This window comes from Chlamydotis macqueenii, chromosome 7, assembly GCF_036417535.1.
Source record: "Chlamydotis macqueenii isolate bChlMac1 chromosome 7, bChlMac1.mat, whole genome shotgun sequence".
NCBI lineage: Eukaryota > Metazoa > Chordata > Aves > Otidiformes > Otididae > Chlamydotis > Chlamydotis macqueenii.
Genome location: NC_141562.1, coordinates 7,908,512 through 7,929,043, shown reverse-complemented (window position 1 = coordinate 7,929,043; position 20,532 = coordinate 7,908,512). Strand labels below are relative to the sequence as shown.

At 39.2% G+C, this 20,532-nt stretch overlaps 1 protein-coding gene and 1 long non-coding RNA gene across 2 annotated transcripts in view; one reads left to right on the top strand and one right to left on the bottom strand.

Moving 5' to 3' along the window:
• Window positions 1-368: 368 nt before the first annotated feature.
• LOC147600040 (uncharacterized) lies at window positions 369-3,813 on the top strand. The gene is made up of 3 exons (XR_015259103.1): window positions 369-634; window positions 3,415-3,477; window positions 3,632-3,813. It is a non-coding gene; the product is annotated as an uncharacterized LOC147600040 (long non-coding RNA).
• A 3,061-nt stretch (window positions 3,814-6,874) lies between these two features.
• GLUD1 (glutamate dehydrogenase 1) overlaps window positions 6,875-20,532 on the bottom strand; it is a 29,933-nt gene continuing 16,275 nt past the window's right edge. Inside the window, exons 6-13 of the mRNA XM_086752052.1 lie at window positions 16,141-16,320; window positions 14,935-15,072; window positions 13,738-13,875; window positions 13,534-13,614; window positions 12,548-12,671; window positions 11,051-11,142; window positions 8,903-8,965; window positions 6,875-8,259 (exon numbers count right to left, since the gene is read on the bottom strand). Coding sequence (XP_086608178.1) covers window positions 8,140-8,259; window positions 8,903-8,965; window positions 11,051-11,142; window positions 12,548-12,671; window positions 13,534-13,614; window positions 13,738-13,875; window positions 14,935-15,072; window positions 16,141-16,320 — 936 coding nt within the window. The 3' untranslated portion in view covers window positions 6,875-8,139. The remainder of the gene's footprint in view (window positions 8,260-8,902; window positions 8,966-11,050; window positions 11,143-12,547; window positions 12,672-13,533; window positions 13,615-13,737; window positions 13,876-14,934; window positions 15,073-16,140; window positions 16,321-20,532) is intronic.

Genomic DNA, 20,532 nt, shown 5'->3' with positions numbered 1-20,532 from the left:
TTTTTATAACCATGAATTTTAAGCGCCACTGGAAAGAAAAAAAAAATGTGGGCAAGAATCATCTGAAACTGGATGCTTTTCTATGTAAGGTTTTGAAATGCCGAAGTTGACTTAAGCAATTCTCCCGGCGAGTGCTTTGCGATGCAATGTTTTTCTGCCCAGTTCACGACGGCCTGTGCCTGCCTGCATCTCCCCCCGCGGCACTGGCTCGGGGGCCTTTGCTTGGGACAGCTGTGGCACGCACACTATTTACCAACTCCCCAGTGTGGAAAAACAAACCTTTCATTCCTGGGCTATGGAAAACTTCTGCCGATTAATCCACACCCTCTCTCTGGGGAGAAAAACATAACAAACACTGATGTCTCTTCACCCTTTTATGCCCCAAATATTAATCACGCGACAAGGGCTCACGGCTCTTCCCTGTTCCAGTGTGCATTTGCCCTGTAACTACTGGGAGGAGTCCTGCTTTGTCTATATAAAGCTGCTCTTCGCCGAACATTGTAACAGAACTGAATTTAGGGATTCACTCACCCATCGTCTGCAGCGAGAGGACTGAGCGCAGCCATGTTTGGGATCGGGAAGAAGCTTGCTGAGGAAGCCACGCAACAAGCTGAAAGCACTGCACAGGTGGCAGGTAAATACAAACTGCTGCTTTCCCCCCTCCTGTGCCCTGGGTGTTTAAGTCTGTGCCTGGCTCCCACCTCTGCAGCTGGGAGCCAACATGTCTTGGACAGGAGCTCCATAGGTGCTTCCTTAAGGGTGTAGTCCATACCTCCTGTAATCCCCAAACCCTCTAACACTATAGTACATGAAGGACTGATATTAGCTACTGGTTTCCCACATCTTTTCCTACTCTGGCTTTTCCTGCATGGGAGTCTCAATGAGGTGCTGCAGAGGACAGCAGAAAGCCAAGAGGGCAGGTGATGCTGCTTATTTAGGGTTTATGTTTTCCAGTGTGAACAGCCATGATAAATATGAGATTTGTAATATTGTAGTGGATTAGTTTCCTGAAGCTCTGAGGTCATTGATCTGCTCGGTGCTGCACAAATAGGTGCAGTTAAGTCAGCTCTGCTCTGCTCTCCATGCTCCAGCCCCGCTGGCATCGCAGCCACTCGCCCCACCGAAAGCACAAGTGCAGTTGCAGGGGCTCAGGGCACCTGGGTCAAGTTCACTCCTGCCAAGAGGCTGGCTGAATCAGCTTTACGTAACATCCCACTTTGATGAGCCATTGTTAGTGAGGCTTTAACACAAACAGATCCGCACTGGTGCGATTCCTGAAATGTTTGTGCATAGTATATATAACACAGGAGCAGGGGAGACTGTTTCATATTTCTTTACATGACATTTAGGTAAAGTCTTGAAACCGGACATTTTGTTCATGACTTCAAATGCAGTAGAAATTCTACTTGCAGGTTACGTGCCCAATGAAGCACATGGAAAGCCTGCTGCTTACCGTCTATCCTTGGTTCAGTTTGCTAGGAAGATAGCAGCTGCTTAATCCTATACTCACTGCCCCCTTTTCCAAAGTTGATTCTTAAATCAATTATTTTTATGCTGAAGCATGAAAGAGAAACACCAGGACATGGGCAATTTGAGAGTAACCATCAATTTTGTTTTCAAAGGAAGATTTCTTCATTTTGTTTTGCTGTACAGCAGCATATTTCTAGAGGTTTTTTGGTGTTCCTAACACTTTTTTTTTTTAAACTTTGTGGAAACATTATCTATGGCTTCCTATGGTAGAAGACTGATGTGGATGTTTTTCAAGTTGCTTTTGCCACCTTGAAGGAGCTGAGTAGTAATCTCAACATTCAGCTGATTGAAATAAGTGTTTAGGAGTCAACAAATATGAACAAAGTTTTTAAATAGTAGCAGCCACAGCACAGCCCTTCCAGCTGGGGTTGGATTCTGGAACAACAGGGGCTCCCAGGCACTGGCCTGACTTTGGCCAATTACTTCTGTGCCATCAGCGCGTACCTTGACGATGAGCAGTAAATACACAGCATGCAATGCAGAACTTGTGTCGCATCAGTGTTGGCACTGCACCAACTTTGGGCAGTATTAGAGAGGTACCCTCTAAATCCCCATTTAAATGAAAATGGAGGGGGATTTTCTGCCAGTTTTTTTAGCTAGAACAAGACTGTCCTACTGATGGTTCTGAAACTATTAATTACCTTGTCTCTGAACTATTTTGGTTGTGCCTGCCTGTACCCTGAAGGTGCAGTCCCACGAGCCATTGCTAAGTGCAGAGTGGCACAACTGGGCTTTGCAAGTATCTCAAATTAGCACCTACCTTATGGTTCCTGAAAGGCTGTGAAATTGGCTGTGACCTAAGATTGCTATGGGAAGCATTTTCCTTAGCTATGCCTCATGAGCCATGTACATCATTCTCCAGTTAGGAAACTGCAGCAAAAAATGATGCATGATGATAATTAGCATACCTTTTTGGCATTAGAAAGTGTCCTACAAACCCAGGGTGAAACAGGCCACTGGTTTTTACAAGACACTTAACGAAACTACTGTTGAAGAGCCATTCAACCCAAGCTTGGAGACCTTTGAAGTTTTAGGCACTCCCAGTCCACTTAAATGTCCTTCCTCACCTCAGCACTTCTCCCTCATACAATGTCCACAGGAATCTGGCTTGCTCAGTCAGCCTCCCATCAGCGCCTGTTGTGCAGAACACGTCAGTGGTGTTTTTTTTTTTTTTGTTAAAGGCAGTATTTGGAGCCAAGGGGAATAAAATAAATCCAAGTTCAAAGGAAGACCATTTGCTCCAAACTTTTATTTGACTTTTGTGAGCAAATCATCATAGCTACTGGAGGCTGATCACTCAAATATTTATCACTATTTTGTAGGCTGCTGTTCCTCCACTTTAAGACAACACCTTCTCTTGCTCTTCAAGTCTCAGTAAGTCTCCTCTATTGAACATTTCCGTGGCTTTGAAACTAGTCTGATCTCTTAAAGAATACAATTTTCTCTAGCTACAGGAGAAGTATTAGACTGTAAGCTAAATGGCATCTCCCTTCCAAGCAGAAAGCATCAAGCTTTATGCAGTTGGTGCGAGAACCTTTACCAGCCAAACTGCCCAAGCCTGCTCTCTGCAGATCCTAGCCAGGCTCAGTACAAGGAAGGTTTCACTGCACCTGATTGTCTACTAGGCCTTCTTTCCTGATACAGTAGGTGACCCAGATTGTAACTTCTGTAATTTTTGTTTGTACCAAGACACATGATAACATGGGGAACTACAACCAGCTTCCTAATAGCATCTTTCCCACTAGACCAGGGTGCCCTTCCTTATAGAATTATTTTTCACTTTACAGCCCTGAAACACTTGGAAAACACTTCTAAAATGTGATTACTGAGTTAGTGGAAGGGTAAAGACTGGTTAGTTTACACTTGTTTTTCTCCTAATTCCAGTGAACGCAGTGGGCCAGACTGTGCAGCAAGCAGTGGAACAGGCTAAGGATGCTGGTCAGAAAGGTATGGTAACGCTTCTGTTTATTTCAATAATGCCACGTCGGTGAAATCCCAGATAGGTCCCCCAACCCTATCTTGCCCCTTGTCCCACACCAAGTGGGAAAAGGAAAGGTATTACAGTGATGCTACAGTTACCTTTGTTTTTCTGTTTTAAAAGCTCTTGACGAAGTCTACAAAGCTGCTGAAACTGGTGAAAAAGCTGTAAAAAACATAGCGAATCAAGCAACTTCGTGGGGCAAAAGCTTTGGACAATGAAGATAAAAATGTAACACCACTAAAATTTTTGTAAACAAGTTTCTACTACATGTACTCTTAAATAAAGAAAATACTTATACTCTACCTGTCTTGTATATATTCCTTAGGAATCCTTTGGTTACACATTTAAAAAAAAAATAATTTACAATCACTGGTCTCAAAAGACTGGATAACTTCACAGAGCAGACAGCTAAGGCTGTGCTATGCTATTAAAGCAAACACGCACTGTCTGGAGTGGGCACAAGGTGAAGTCAAAGACTTGAGAGTTGGTCTCTATCCCACTTTGTCACTGAGCTTAAGTCATGATCGTGTGTGTGCGGGTGGCACAAGCTGAGCACCTGAACAGCCACTACAAGACAAGGTAAGCACCTCTGTGCTTCTGTGACTGTGCTTGTACTTCTGGTCTTATCTGTAAAACTGCAATTAGCTACTGTGCTGATGAAGACTCTCAGGTGTTTAAGGTATACATGGCCACTGTACAGGAGCACTGTGATACTCAAACTAATGGTAACAGCAGAACAAGGCGTTACTGCCAGCAGACCACTTAGCTCTGAGATGCTTAACACTGCCTGAGCTGGATCATTAGCACAACTTCAACAGCTCTGCACAGGAAAGTATTGATGTGTAACGCAGCACAGAGGATGGTGATGGAGTCACTGCCACACTTGCAGGGCTCCTGTCACACACACAGGCAGTAATTAAGCAGGAGCTGGAAGAATGAGAACTGACCAAGTCTGGGCTGGGAAAACCTAAAACCAAACCAAAAAAACTCTGCATGCATGTGAACTTAAAGAGTCAGAAGGGATGAAATGTCTTACTACTGCAATGAGTAAGGAATCTGATATTACAGACTCACTAGTTACTAACAGAGTAATTTTAGAGGTCACTTACTTGGTATCTTGGAATCACAGCAAGAATTACCATTGCTCCAACACTTCCTCCCCATGGTGACAGTTGCTGTCAATGAAAACAGATGTTGGTTTGGGTTCTTTGCTGGGATGAAAAATGATTGTTCTACTTGCTCTTCTGTATAACAGAAATATTTTTGCATTTAGTAGCTTGCAGGCAGTATGTAACCCCAGACATTGCAGTTGTGCTCCTTATGAAATTCATGCGCAGCTTCAGAGTGCTTACTGAGCCACTCTATCCAACACAAACTATCTACATCATCAGCACTTAATACTGCCTGAGAGATTACAAATACCTGCTAGGGTAAGGATGCATTTTGTGCTAGGTAGGAGGTGCAGTTCTGAGCGTGTTCAGGTCTGTGCTTAAATCCAACTTCAGGTATTGATGGACTCCCTGCTGAACATCCTACTGTGTTTCTTGGGAATGTCTAGTGGCATGAAAATGAATATAAGCAGTGAAAACTTTGCTAGCTGGAAGTTAAAACTTGTCTGTGTGGGTATGTATATGTAAGACAGGGGGAGCATTCCCTCAAAAATTTGGTCTAACATCTAACTGAGTTAGATATAAGTTACAGTAAAAAAAAAAAAACCCTGGTATAGTTATTTGTAACAAGCCATCCTAGAGATGGCTTTCTTCAACTATAGCTAGGGGCTAGGAAAAGGCTAGAGTTGCTTTGCATCTGCCCTTGAGACTCTAATGCCACATTAACTCACAGCAACTGTGTAAAATCTTACCTCTTTCTGCTGCTGTTGCCAGGTCTTCAGAAATATGTGCTACAAAATGTATAAGGAACATGCCATTTTACTTTTTTTCTTAACTGTCTGATCACATTGGGACTGAGCTTAGCAATGCCCAGCACCAGTGCAGCCTTAACGTACAGGACCATTTCACACCAGGCTAGCTAGCACAAGGAGTCCGGATTCACTGACAGTTTGGGTCTTGCAGTTAAATACAAGCAAAGGGCAAATTAGCCAATGTGCTGTAATCTTGAGTCAGACTGCAAGCATCAATTTCCTCAAGAATCTCAGCTCTTTGATAGAAAATAAGTTCTCCTTATACCAGCCCTTGGATATGCCCAGATTCATGTCTTGCAGGTCTCTAATGCCGACTCTGTTAACAAAAGGTCGGTAACCATTGCAATCCAGTTGCCTGAGGAGAAATCCAGTCAACCTTGTGGGCTCACGTCTGGGTTTGGTGAAATCGTACCTGGTGTTAGGTTTGCTTTCTTTCGAGAGGTCCTGGGAAAATAAGTATTAATGTGTGGGTGTACAAGAATATAAGATGTTAATGAATTGGGGAATTCAAGCATTGTGCAGCTTTTGGCTTTTTTTTTTTCCCTCTTCAAACTGAGTAGGAGGTAGAAGATATCCCAGTTAGTTACCTATGCCAGCTTTCCATATGTTCCAACACTGAAAGGGTCCCATTTTTCACATTTGTAGAGCCAAATTAGAGGTGCTTTACTAGCTGGACAGGAATTCGGAGGTGGGGAGGAGGGGAAGAAGAACAACAGTAGACTAACCCAGTCTCTTCACTGCTACTGCACTGTGCTTTCAACAACTTTGCTACCAGATAATGCAACTCGGCTTTTAAGATAATTTCTCTTTTCAATAATAAAACTATATTTATTTGTGAGTTTTTAGCATCTGAGTTTTGTTGGAAGTAGGTTACACTTTGTCAGAGCATAATTTTTAGTTTTAATTTACTCTGTAATAAATGCTTACATAAAAGCTGCACTGAAAAGTATGATCCAAGATAGAAATCTCATGTTTAGAAAACCATACTTTGATCACAGTAATTCTTTCATATTCAAAGGGTTCTCATTTAAAAAAAAAAATGCTTCCTTGTGTGTATATATGGATATATACACACACTCTGCACTTTAGTGATTAGAAGTACTTTTATAACCCTGGATACCAGCAGATATGATGGAGTAAGCCACTAGTTAAATGCATCACACAGGTTTATTGCTCAGTGCTAACTACTAAAATAGTTCTTCACACAAATTTGAGAGGACACAGTAAAGACCTGAAACGATTTACCAAATATATCCAACTTCAAAAGTCTTGTTGACAGGCAAGTTCAAGAGACAGATCTCTCTTAGTGCGCTCTGTAGGATAACTCAGTATCTTATCAGTAGGCACGTAACGAACAAACAAGTGTGCTGTGAAGATTCACAGACTGATTTGAACTAGGGAAAGCTACTGAATTAAACAGAAAACAGTAATACACCAGCGTAGTAGGTTTGGAAAGGTCAACTTTTTTTAATAACTGCTCTTCTTTCCAGATTATGTCATGCAGTTACAAAGTAGTTAGAAAAAAAAAGCATATGTTTCTGGGAGCAACTAGTTGTCTTTTAAAAAAAACATTCATATTCTTTACATAAATAACATCTGGCACTTCAAGGGGACTCCACTGGACAAAAGTCTTACACTTCAAAAACTGTGCTTGATCCAATATTGTGTTGAGGTCCATTTTGTTGTACTCTAATATGTTCAAAGCTTTCAAGACCTCCTGATGGGGGGGGGGGGGGGGCGCGGAAAAAAAAGCTCTGTGTGTGTTAAGACAGTGGATTGAGTTTATAGCAGCGTTCTAGCTCCTTGGTAGTTTGGCCAATGATTTCCAGGTTCAGTTTCACTACAGTTGTTCACTGAGGCAGCATCTAATTTTCAGAAAGCCTCTGAAAGGAAAAGACTGGAAAAGAATCCCAAAAAACCTAAGTATGATTGCTTACCAAGTTGAGACTATTCCTTTTTTTTTTTTTTTTTTAAAAAGGAGATAACCTATAGTCAGAATAATTACGTAGATACTTGATTAAAAATGTAACTAGACTTGCTTGAGTTTCAGCTTATAAAAATATTATTCACCTCTACATACTTCATGGTGATAATCAAGCTAGCTTGAACAAGCAATAAAAGGCAGTCCTATAACGGCAGCACAGTTAAAGAAAAAACATTGCCTAAAGAGAACCAGGCCTGAAGCTTTACTACAAATAAAAATTAGATGCCTATCGAAGTTAATCCCTGCTGGAGGCCCATTCTTCCTTTGACAATGCCACAGCATTGATCATACAAGGCCTTACTGAAAGTGCCAAAGCCAAAAATTACATCATTAAACAAAAGTGCATGAAGTAATAATGAGCTAAGTGCTCATCTAGTACAGTATCTGATCTGAAGTCTGAGAAGTGGCTCAGGTGGCAAGACCACTCTTTCATACATAAAATGTACCATTTTGTTTTGTAGGTGAAATACCCAGAATGGCCCCCACAAGTGCAGATGAACTGTTATCTTCAGATACATACTTGTATACAATTTCCTAATCCATGGATTTTTATTGTAAAAAAAGACTAGTTTGGACTGAAACTAATTGAGAATAGAATCCACTACAATGTCAGAAGAAAAGAAAATTTTGTGGTTACATGTAAACTTGTGATAAGCTTTCTCAAGAAGAGGGTACATTAACGGCAAGAGGGGTGGGACACAATAAGGAGCGGTAACCGCCTGCTTATGTAAAGGTCAGGCCAGCCTCGTTGTAGACTTTGAAGACTTTCTCAATTGCATTGACATAGGCAGCTGTTCTCAGGTCCAGACCCAGGTTGTACTTCATGGCAGTACGCATGATTTGCTGAAACAGAAAAAGTTGTATGTCATTTCTGCAAGTTTCTCCATAGGAACTAGATTAGATTTTGCTTGGAGGATCCAAGTTAGGAGTACGGGAGCCGCTAGATTGGTATCAGAGCTTTGATCCTTTGTGGACCAATTCTAAAATTTCTTGATTGCCCTTACAACTGAGATCTGAAAGGGAAGAAAATCTTTTCCAGATTACTACAGTGCCCCTTTTCAGGTCTTGGATCCGCATGTACCTCAGATACGGGGAGAGACAAGATGCCTCTAGTAGTCTTTGCCCCGCTAATTAAAAATACTGCATAGAGGGATTAATCTGAAACTGCTGATGGTAAAGTAAAGCACTCTTAGGTATGTGTCCCAGATTAGTCAGGTACAAGGGGACAACTGAAAAGTTTCTAACTACTACAGCTTCTACTAGAAATACTTCCTGATTTCATGTATTAGTGTCTAATGTTTACTATACCCAGTTAAGGTTGGCCATCCTGGCACAGAACAGAAATACTTCATGCTCACAGTGACTTCCACTATTATGAACTGTTAATCTGCTCCTTTAATTGCAAAGAAATTCTGTACAACCCATTCAAAAACTGTCACAAAGTCATTTAAGTTCTTTTTGCTGTATTTACTAATGCAATACTTACCCGGGCAGAACGCTCCATTGTATAAGCCAACCCAGAGTGGACAATGTCTTTCTCAGATGCACCCTGCAACAACAGGGAATAAAATCAGGGTTTAATCCAAAATACAAAAAGGTACTAGTCCTGTATTAGGGACAAGGATGTGTTGGATTTCTATAATTACTGAAGCTTGCTCACTCATTTTCTTTTAATGACTGGTGTAAGAACATAAATTGCCTTTACTGTGTTACTTGAAGAGCTAATTATGATCAATTCCATTCTAAAACCTCAGATGTAAGCACTGAAGTCTTATATATGCCTAGCTTCTACATGCATGATTCTAGCATTTTTTACTGATGTTGTAACAACTGTTTTCAGCCTTTAGAACACACAGTAAATGTTAAAACATAAAAGCTCCCAAGAGTTAATAGCCTGTAGAAGCTACTGGCAATTGTTTTGAAGACAGGCAGGTTTTGGAAAGGGGATAGATCCCCTTGATAATATACTAACCATTGTATTAGCACTGAGCAACTCAAGAATAATTTTGTTCCCATTAAAATTAAATATACAGAACAATAAATAACTGAAGATAGCCTGAATTAGGATGACTGAGTATCAGCTTCAATGTTCCATTATCCTGACTGCTGTAATTTACTAATAATTTGAGACCTGGCTTCACAAAATACATGCTTTCCCTCAAACACCAATTTGGGCTGGATGTAGAAATTACTAGGCCAGTTTCTATTGCTTGTGTTTAAGAGATCACAGCAATTGCTTTAAGCCACAGAACCTACCATGCTATTCATTTAGCCTAACATTTATGAAAATGCTAGCATCATACTGGATCAGGCTAAAGTCTGTTTCCATCATCTGACTGGCCCAAGTTTACATGCGCTTCTGCTGATTTCTTCCTCAGGAAGCCGTTTCTTGTTTTTCACAACTCCCTGGAGTTTTTCCCCCAATCATTTGTTCCATCTCCTCCTGAATTTCTGTTTAAAAAACCAAAATGACTAACCCTTTTAGCTTCCATGCATCCCTTGTCAGAGTATTGCACATCTTAACTGCTGTGCTCAGAACCATCCCCGTTCTTCATTCTGTGCCGCACTCTGCTGGTTTTGTCTGAACGCATCTCATTCTCTTTCACCCTTCCTTCCAGTGCACAATCTATCCTTACCCATCCATTTTCACACCACTAATTCTATAGACCACTGTCTCCAACCCAGAGGACTAGTTCAGGCCAATAAGGCCTAGGTTAGTTCATTGTTCCATGTATGAGAAGCTTTGATTTATTCTTGTGATCTTGCTCTAACGTTTTTCCACATCTACAATGTTTTAAGATACACAGACCTAACCTGCATGCACTGTTCAGAAGGTATCAGTCTGGATTTATATTGTGGCATCATTAGTCAGTCTTATTCTTTTCCCTTCAGAACAATTTCTAATGCTGGATTTGCTTTTTGATTGCTATGGATTTCTAAGCTTACATTTTGTCACTACCTCCAGATCTTCCATTTGAATGCAAATGGGTGAGCTCAGAACCCATCATTTTCTATGAAAATTTCCCCACCATGTATTGCTACGCATTAGACAACAATGAATTCTGCCTGACGTTTCTTTGCCCATTAATTCAGTCTTAGAGGAACATTCTACAGTTTTTCACCCAGCTCTTGTCTATATTATCCTGCAGTTACAGAAACAGCATATCAAACTGTTTATGGCATGGGATCTTGTTGAAAGTTGTTTGGAAATCTAGGCAAACTATATCAGCAAGATCTCCAAAACAAATGCTGGTAACACCTCACGTGGTTTGTCTAAACAAGGGACATACTCTGTTGCTCTGAAAAACTCCAGCATATGAACAGCAATATGCAATCTAGCACTAGCTACAAATACTAAATGCATCTGTATTAAAACCATAGCTTTTTAACAATATTGGAGGTATTTTGCATGGGCTCAAGTAAACGGAAGAAAAAAATAGCTTACTTCTAGTATTTCTAGGCAGTTCAGATTATTTGTGTGCTATATTTGTTTGGCCATCAGGCTAACGATGTACTAACACCTTGCCTGGGGCAAAAAGCTCCACGATAGCTACAATGGTAAAATTTAGATTGCAATTATAATACCAGAATACAATTACAGTAACAGTAAAAAAACCCAACAGCAACTACTTACCGATATCCTATCTTGAAATTCTGCTGTAGGCACAACTGGAATAGTTCCACCATGTTTCCCAAATTTTCTTTCCAAGCTTTCCTGGACAGACACTAGAAAGGAAAAAAGCAGAGGCAAGGTAACTGACAAGGAAAGGAATGTGCTGGCTAACAAAGAAGTTGACTCCAGGACTTTCAGCATTTAGTGGTGTGAAATGCAGACGATACGGAGTGGGGGCAAAAGGAGTAATTTTATTTTTGTTTTCTAAGAAAAAGGAAATATGTTAAATTTTTCTGTTGAATGCCTCCAGTATTAGTAGTAGCATTGCTATAGTAGAGTCACATGGCAAGCAACTGTGGATTTACTGATCCCATTTTGCTAACCTCATAAAACTGATAGAGCACTCTGGATTAACTTTCCGAACTTGATCGATAGCATTAGACAAAATATCTCTTGAAGTTAAAGCAATCCCTGGAAACGTTCAAGGCCAGGCTGGATGAGGCTCTGAGCAACCTGATCTAGTCAGGGATGTCCCTGCTCCTTGCAGGGGGGTTGGACTAGATGACCTTTGAAGGTCCCTTCCAACCCAAACCATTCTATGATTCTGTGATTCAATCAATTATCTCCTACTGCATTTTGCATACACACCACTCACTAAGAAAAGAATATATGTGGAATTTTAGTTTTTTCCTTAGGATGTGAGAAGTGCTTTGGTACTCAATTGATACTTACTTCATCTTAATTCTTGAAATTTAATTAGTAAGGTTTCCTAAACAACATCACAGAGTATGACAGATGACACAATGTTGAAGTTAAGAAAGGGATTTAAATTAGAATTGCCATAAACCTCAGGTTTTGGCACCTCAAGGTGTTCTCTTTAGAAACACCTTTAAAGGTATCAGTTATGAGAAAAGGTTATATTAAAAAACATTCACATGTATGTTTTGTCTAGTCCAGTGTCTCATGATTCTCAGCTATTTTCTACAGAATGTTGTTTAAAATGGAGCAATATCCTGCATTTCTTCTCCATTAAGCTTCCTCTCTCCACGTAATTGGTATTCTGGCTCAGAAACTGGGAAGCACAGAATGACCGTAAGTGGAGCTGAAGGCCATAAGCAGATTTCTACAGCAGCTGTACCAATTATATTACTGCCCTTTATAGAAATCCTGTATTGTTGTATGTCCAGAACAATGTTACCCATTTGAACACTGAATATTTCTCAAATTGCAAGTGTACAGCTGAAAGACCTTTATTAAGTAGTAATAAATATTTCACATAAGTGGTCTGAGGTCAGTATTTTCACAAAACTGAGGAAAGTATCTCTATGAATTAAAGTCATCAGAGTTGCAAGTGAGTTAACCTATCAAATCTTTCCTACTCTTCAGTATGCAGCAATAATAGACTCATGGGAAATTTAGGTGAATTTCAAATAGTTCTGTATTCATTTCTCTCACATTTGGTATTTGCTAGTCCAATTATTAATGAAATAGTGAGCAAAAGCAGAACCGAGCACTTACTGAGCAAGTGGTAGTTTGAATCCCTTTCATATTTAAAAGTCAAGCGGCCATAGCTGACGTGGTTCAAGTTTTTCAGCCACTCGAAGTAGGATACTGTTACACCACCAGCGTTCAGGTAAAGATCCTGTGCAGAAATAGTAAATGTCTTGAATTGTGACCGTGTGCCAAAGAGAGCTTTATTGTATTAAGGAAAAGAAAGCAGAAGTATTATGTACAAAGTATTAAACTGCAGTACAAAAGACAATCCAGCTGTTATTCTTACCTGAGAACACTTATTCTCTTCTGCAGTCCAGGGATTACTTCTACTGATTTAAAAGGGGACTTGACTTTAGAAGACATGAGGTTCAGCTGCGCTTGACTGACTACTTACTTTTCTTTTAGCAGAAGATTTTAATCAAGAAAATTAGGGTATTCTTAGGCCGTCTCAGTGAGTAAAGGCTGATGATCAGCCACTTTCTAGCAGTATCACTTGATCAGGACAGAGTTTCTCTAGGAATAGGTTATCATTATACCTGGATAGGTCTTATCCTTTCAAATTATCGCTATAGGCAACACTTGATTTATACAATGTACCATACACAGTTCTGTCAGAGCATCACCCAGATCACCAATGTTTACAAATGGCTAGAGGTTTTACTCTGTCTTCTTTCTTAGCTTAGTGGACTACTGAGTTGAGCAAATGTCAGCTAGTACTCCAGAATGCAAAACTGCAGATTTAAGAACTAATTGTGGATTGTTCTCTCTTCCAAATATACAGCCTTCCTGTAATAGTTATCTTTGGTCATTTACAGTTGCAGTGAGATCTTTAAGTAATTACTACCAATCTTAAGCAACATTTGACACCCATTTCCTAGACATCAGTTGTTAAAAACCACTCTAAGAGAATGAATGGCTATTAATAAAAGCCTTCAATAAATAACATCTTGCTACAATTCACAGAAATATTACCCTTGTAATGAAAATCAAAGGTCATAACAGAACCTTACAGGGATAACCATGATATTCCGCTCCAAGAAGATTTTGTCAGCTTCAGGAGTCGTTGGCCCATTGGCACCTTCAGCGATGATCTGAAAGGAATCGCAGCAGAGTAACTCAGATGTATATGTTTGTTTCCATCCATGCTAATTACTGAATATTACTATTTAAACAAACTTTCTCTTTTTCATTTGCATTTGAACTCTCCAACTTACTTTTGCTTTAACCTTGTGAGCGTTGGCCTTGGTCAACTGCTTCTCGCTGGCAGCAGGGATGAGAATGTCACAGTCTGTTTCCAGAATACTGCCCTCAAGTATCTGTGCTTTAGGGAAGCCCATGATTGTCCCATGTTGCTATTTGGAGGAAACAAACCAAGGTGGTTTAGTGTGTGTGTACTCGTATGACTTCCTTCCCTTCTTCTAACTTTCAAAAAAGAAAGAAGGGAGAAACAACAGTACTAGAAAGACAGAACGTAACATAATTCCTATCTTTACTTAGATTAGGCATAAAAAGCAAGCTACAAAGCTTGGGTAACAGTCAAAGTTCCTATGATTGAAGCATAACTGTTCTCTAGCCAAAGACACTCAAAAACCATCTGGGCTCTGGAGTATTTAAAAAAAACCCCACCCCAAAACAGTCCCTCTCAACTCTTAAAATACATGGCAAATACAACAGCTTTCAAACAAATGAAATGACCCACCAGTCTTCTACACACAGGTTAAGTTGCATCACGTAAGTACCATTTTAAAATTCAGAACTGCAATGATAGCCTTTCTGTACTGACAGAATCTTTTCATTCTTTTGAGAAAGGGCTTGATAAAGACAACACATGTAAAAGACAACACATCACATAAACTAAGTAGAAAATAATATTTTAGTGCCTGTGAACTGTCCCCTCAAGACTTGCTTCCCTTGAAAACCGAAATTAAAAAGCCCATATCCAGTTTTCATTATAAACTACATATTCAAGTTATGCTGCCAGATAGGCTTTCATTTTTTTTCATAAACATCCAATAGGTAAAAAGTAGCAAAAGTGCACTTTGAAGTCTTAAATGTCCATATGCTTGTGATTCTCAGTTGGGAATCCTTCAAGAACCTCCTCGCCCTTGTTCCTTGAGACATCCTTCCTAGTTTAGTCATAAGAAAGGCACAATAATAATGAACTCCAGTTCTGAAACTAATTAGCCTGCACACATGCAATCCCTTGCCATTTTTCTGAGTCAGGTCAAAGGGTACCACCTGCATTCATATTGGGGGTAAGGAGAAAGCCAGAAGAATCAACATTCTTAAGCCGTTTTGTAAGTACTAATTGCAGTATGATTTAAATACCACAAATTAACACAGTACAGTCATCCTATGCACTTGCAAAGCTGACAAAGATTAAACTATTTCTGCTCAGCTAAGTTTCATACCAATTTGTAATCTTCTAGTTCCTTTGGGTCGATCCCATCAGGATTCCAGATAGAACCATTAAACTCTCCAACAGCAACGCACTTTGCTCCAAAACGATGCAAGTATCTCATAGAATGCAAGCCCACATTACCGAATCCCTGAAGGTGGAAAGAGAAAGGGAAAAGTACTTAACCCTTCAATTACAATGATGATTACTGCAAAGGCTTATATAGCTTTGAATAACTTTAAATAGTTCTTCATCTTTTGGCATGTCTTGGCATCAGATGATGTGTACAGGAAAGACACAAGAAATCTCCATGGATTCTGGTCTGAATACCATTATAGAAATTATGCATTGTAGCCAGCCAGTACAGTTGTACTAAGTTTCTTACACTGGAAATAGAGAAGGGAAGCGTTAATCCTACCATGGAAGTGTCAAAACTATGATATTCTCCACATAGGAACATTATGTCTATTTTATAATTGGCATTGTCTTAGAGGGATTCATGGATTTTTGTATGACTAACATTTGCAGGCCAGGAAATATTCTCATTTAATTTGGGTAAGGAAGGCTGACAAGTATAAAACCATTCCAGAATGGAAAGCATTAAACAAGAATACCATTACTTCTTCACATTAAAACACAAACTAGTAGGAAGCTATGTAACTTCTAATACATTTCTGAAGTGGTACTGTACAAAACAGATTGCCTGAATTTAAATTTAGATAGTCTTCCATTTTATTAGCATGTTTTACATCCTTTCAGTTGTAGAAAACCTAATTCCAGATCATTATTCAACATTTCAGAGGGAACACACATGGCAGATCAAAAGGTCACATGATGCATGTCAAAAGTTTGTGGTAAGATTCTATGCCAGAAAAAAGCTGAATATTAAACTCCTGTATAACATGGCTCCAATTACATTTAGGACTTTTGTTTACATATTAGAAGTATGTAGGCTGTTCTTTGCAGCCAGCCTACGTTTATGATGACTGGAGACTTGGCTTTGTGCCTGTAGTACGCAATCAGAAGTTCAGCTTTCAAAAAGCAAACCAAAATAAAGGGCACCTATGCTGCTTGAAAAGTGTTTCTAAAAGTTTGAGAGTAAAGGTTAACTTGGAAGTCGTAAAATCCTAACAGGACTTATTGCTACAGCCCTTTTTAAAAGCAGCTCTACTGGAAGTTTCTTTACTATTTTTCCATGCAGTTGAAGAAAAAAAGTTACCTGAACAGCAAAGGTTTTGTCCCCGAATCCGGGAGTCATTCCTAATATACTCATATATGATGCTTCATTGATGAAATTTTCAATTCCATGGAAGAGACCACGACCAGTTGCAGATATACGCCCATGAATCCCACCCTGGCTGATGGGCTTACCAGTTACACATGCGTGTGCATTAATATCCTGTAAAACAGTGAAGGACTTGTGAGCTATGGAATTGGTCAAAGAACAGCTGGAACAAGAAGTTTTGTACACTTTAGAGATACTGTAAAATAGGAATCATGAGTGTCAGAACATTACATACTTTATATACATTTAGTTTGTAAAGATTATTTCAGTCCTGAGCTTGTGTGAACAGCTTCTCAGAAGTACTCTAGTAGATGATGGAAAAGTTGTGTAATACAATACTGGACATGCTCTGTAATTTTTTTGTTGCATTTAAGTGTATACGTGAACTTCAGTCTGTGGTTAATTAAATATGATGACATCTCTGTGGTCTTAGCAAAGAGTAGACCTTTGACAAACCAAAAAGCTTTGAAGGATGCGTTTCTCAAAATTAGCTCCTACTACAGCCATAATTTCCATCATTATTCTTGACATTTTAATCTTTTAAAGGGCTCAGACGTATCCTTGGACTGGTCACAGCTCCAGCTGTTTAATTGTCGTTAAATAGTGTTTAGTGTTCCTTTATACCAAATTCACTTATTTAGAAACAACAATACAGGTCTAATACCGTCCTCTTGTCAGAATACAGTGATGTTTGATCTCAGAGGAAAATCTACAGTATGAAGGTCACATGGGAAAAGTTAGATAAGTACTTACTACTTTTATTCAGAGAAGCAATATATACAATCAAGCCTCTATCATTACTTTGGTGGTACTAAGATTAGATTTAACATGTGTTAGACAGCTAGATAAGTTAAAATAGACTATTTAAAAACAAAGTTATATTTTTAAAATTGAAATTAATAACTTGCAAAAAAATTTATTCCAAACTAGAAACTGTTTGGGCCTCCCTCTTCTGTCAGCACTGGTTCCCATGCTCCCCATACCCTGGGAGCACAGTCACATAGTGGCTTGGCATCCAACACAAGTGAAGGAGTAGGGATGAAAGGGAATCCACTGAAATAAGTCTGCCAGCAGCGGATGGGTTTCTATTCCAGAAGCCACATATTCACTGGGAGGCTCCCTCCTCTCCATCACTTGTGCCAAATGTATTTGCATGCCTGTGGCGTGAGTGCAAGATGCTTGGTGAGAGGAAGGAAAGGAGCGCACAAAAGTAAGTGGAGGCAGAATGACAGGACTAGAGCCATAATGGAAATGAAAACTATTTACTGTTTGAAAATGATACTCAGTTAACCATATAAAGCCAAAGATAACCCCTCTTTAAAAACAATAAAAGTGATGTTAGGCTTGGCACAACATTCCAAATTCACTTTTCCAAAATATAGCTGCATTGCTCTATGCTGTACGCTCCCTCTGGTGGCATGTATCGACTATAAACAAGGTGTGTGGTGGTGTTTTGCTAGGAACTCACCCTGGAATTTTGATGTATTTTTAGGTTTTCATTCTGGCTCAGATTGAAGCTACATTTTAGCCTTCACGCATTCACAAAGGAGGAAGTATGCTTTATAAACACTTGAAGAAATACAGCTTCTCTTCATACAGAGAATGTATTTATCAAAGTCTCTTCATGTGTCCCAAAAGTCAGTTGGATGTGTCAGGAAGTACAGAAGAGTGGAAAGGATTAATTTAATCAAAAACTTTAGCCATATATAAATCAGTGATCCAGCAACTTAAGATGGATTTTCTGGAACGGTTAACACAGTAGTTATTAAAGACTTGCATGGTTTGGTAAGAAAACAGAGCATGAGGTGAGGGCAGGTCTGGGGCTTCTTAAAGTCATATATACAAACCGCCGTCGATGTCAAAGTCCTAAAAACTTTGGGCAAAAAAGAAAGACCATGGCTTTTAATGAGAAGTTAGTAAAACGGCTTATGGCTAGCATTAAAGACCTCTATATTAGTACTAATAGTCTATGAAGTTAGTTGTCAAAGTTCAGGCCCTGAACCTTTGCTCATTTCTTAATCCCCTTCCAAGCTGCAAGAATATTCTCCTTGTCTCTCCAGCTTCCTGGCTCTGTATGTCAGGTTTCAAGCAGACTTCCCCCCTATCTGTTTATAACTGTTACATGGCTTTTCCTTTCCACTTCCAGCTCCCTGAGCACATCTGTGTGCAACCATACTGACTCATCAGCTGTGTAGATTTCTCAGATAGATCCCTCTCACAGAGGAGTTATCTTTCCATTCAACTAAATGTAATCCCTCACGTAGCTTCCATCTGTTTCCGGAATTACGGTTAGTTTCACTTCTGTTCAATGGTCATTTTCTTCTCTTAGCTCCTTTCCCTCCTTCCTCCGTTGTCACTTTCATACATTTGGTATTTCTTAATCACCTTCATTTTTGTTCTTGGTGTCTCAACCAGATAGTTGTCTGAAACATCTTCCTCTACAAACTGGTTTTGATGGATTATTCCACTTTTTACAGCCTTGTCACAGTTCTCACCTTCCTTCTCTATACCTCGTCCTTCTCCTCAGTAGCTCATAAGTTCCACTATGGCTACCATTCTCTCTTCCACGTACAAACAAGCAACCCAACAAAATGAAGTAAAAGGTGTTTTTTTTTTTCCTTACTTCAATTCTTTAATTAACTTTTCAGAAAAATGTACCTAAATTCTCTCTGGTTTTTTATTCTTCAAGAATAAGATACTGTCATGCAGAAAGAGTCCAGGAATAAAAGCAGCTGTTGTAGCATAATTCAAATTGTATTTTTATCCTCAGTAGTTGCTCATTTGTTTTCTTTTGTCATTGAAGCATGTATATCTGTAGGACTACACAACAAGCTGAGATGACAAATAGGAAAGAATAAGAAATTAAGCCATTTAAAAATCTTCTCCTGTATCAGTGTTTAGTTTTCTACCTAGTAAAAAACCTGAAGCTTCTGTGTAAAACTGCATGTGAACTATTAACAAGTACAGCAAATCTTAAAGCAAGTCATGTGCTATGAGTCTTCTGTGTCAGTCATAATGTAACAATGCTATTGTATCACAGTGAAATCCACATTTTAGTGCAATGAGTTAAATGTTAAAATGCTTTGAGGCAGTAGTTTTCTTAAATATTGGAATTTTAAGTTATGACTGAGGGAGCAAGTTGCCGCTCCGCACGTTGAAGTCTTTTTGAAGTCATAATTTTGGCTTTTTATCAGATTTAAAGTTTTAAATTAAATATTTACATTTACACATGTGCATAACAAAAAGCAAGTAACGTTTTATAGCAGGATCTCTGTCCAACACACAGCTCTGTGTAAAAGTGATTTAACTCAACTAATCACCATGCCGCAGCCTATTCCTCAAGCATTCCTGTTTCCCTTCCCATATGATACTTGAGACACTATTTCAGATCTAGAATAACCTCTGCCACCCCATCCTTCTACTGTTAAAGGCATCAGACAGCACAAGACAAGAATTCTGCCAAGACACTGTCTCAGGAAAGCCAGGCACGTCTTGAACAGACATGCCAATGAGAAAGACATGTTGGGTGGCTCTAATGCCTTATTACTGGGGGCGTACACCCTGCTGTATTTCTGAGGAACTGCTGGAAGGGACTGCAGAAAGTGGAGAGTTTTTTCAATTCAAAAGAAGCTAGGATAGGCAAACATGCAATAGCTTAGCATATTAACACACTAATACGAAGCTATGGCAAGTATCCCTAGCAAAGTATGACCTGCTGGAGTAGCAGAAACAAGGTCTGAAAGAGAAGCTACAAAGTTTGGGCAGGATAGACACTAGAGTCTTAAGTTGTCCATAATACACTTTTCTTTCGTCCTACCTGTCAAAAGTATGTAACAAAAGTGTTCAGTCAACAGTTCTGGCTTTGGTACAGCCAAAAAAGGTACAAATTACCCCAGCAACATAAAGACAAAGGCCAAATTAGGGGCTATAATTAAAACCTAATTTAAAAAAAACTTAGATTTTTTTTTTATTTTTAAATATTTTTGTTGCTTTCTGGGCAGTAAATTATATCAGTGTCCTTTTGCTCTACATCTTGGAGAATTTGCTTAAGTCTACACTGATTACTCATTACTTTTAGTGGACCACAGAGAACTTTTAATACTTTTACAGGTTATACAATAGCGTGAATTTAATTTACATGGTCTCTTGAATGCATAAACACATGAGCATTGACTTAATAACATTTGTAAATTCAGCAGTCTGAAATGGAAAGATTTCAGTATTTTAAGACTATACCAACTATTATGAACTAATTTTTTTAAACAACTTTAAATTAGTAACTATAGTAATAACAAAAACCAGAGGGAAATGGTAGAAATAAACTCA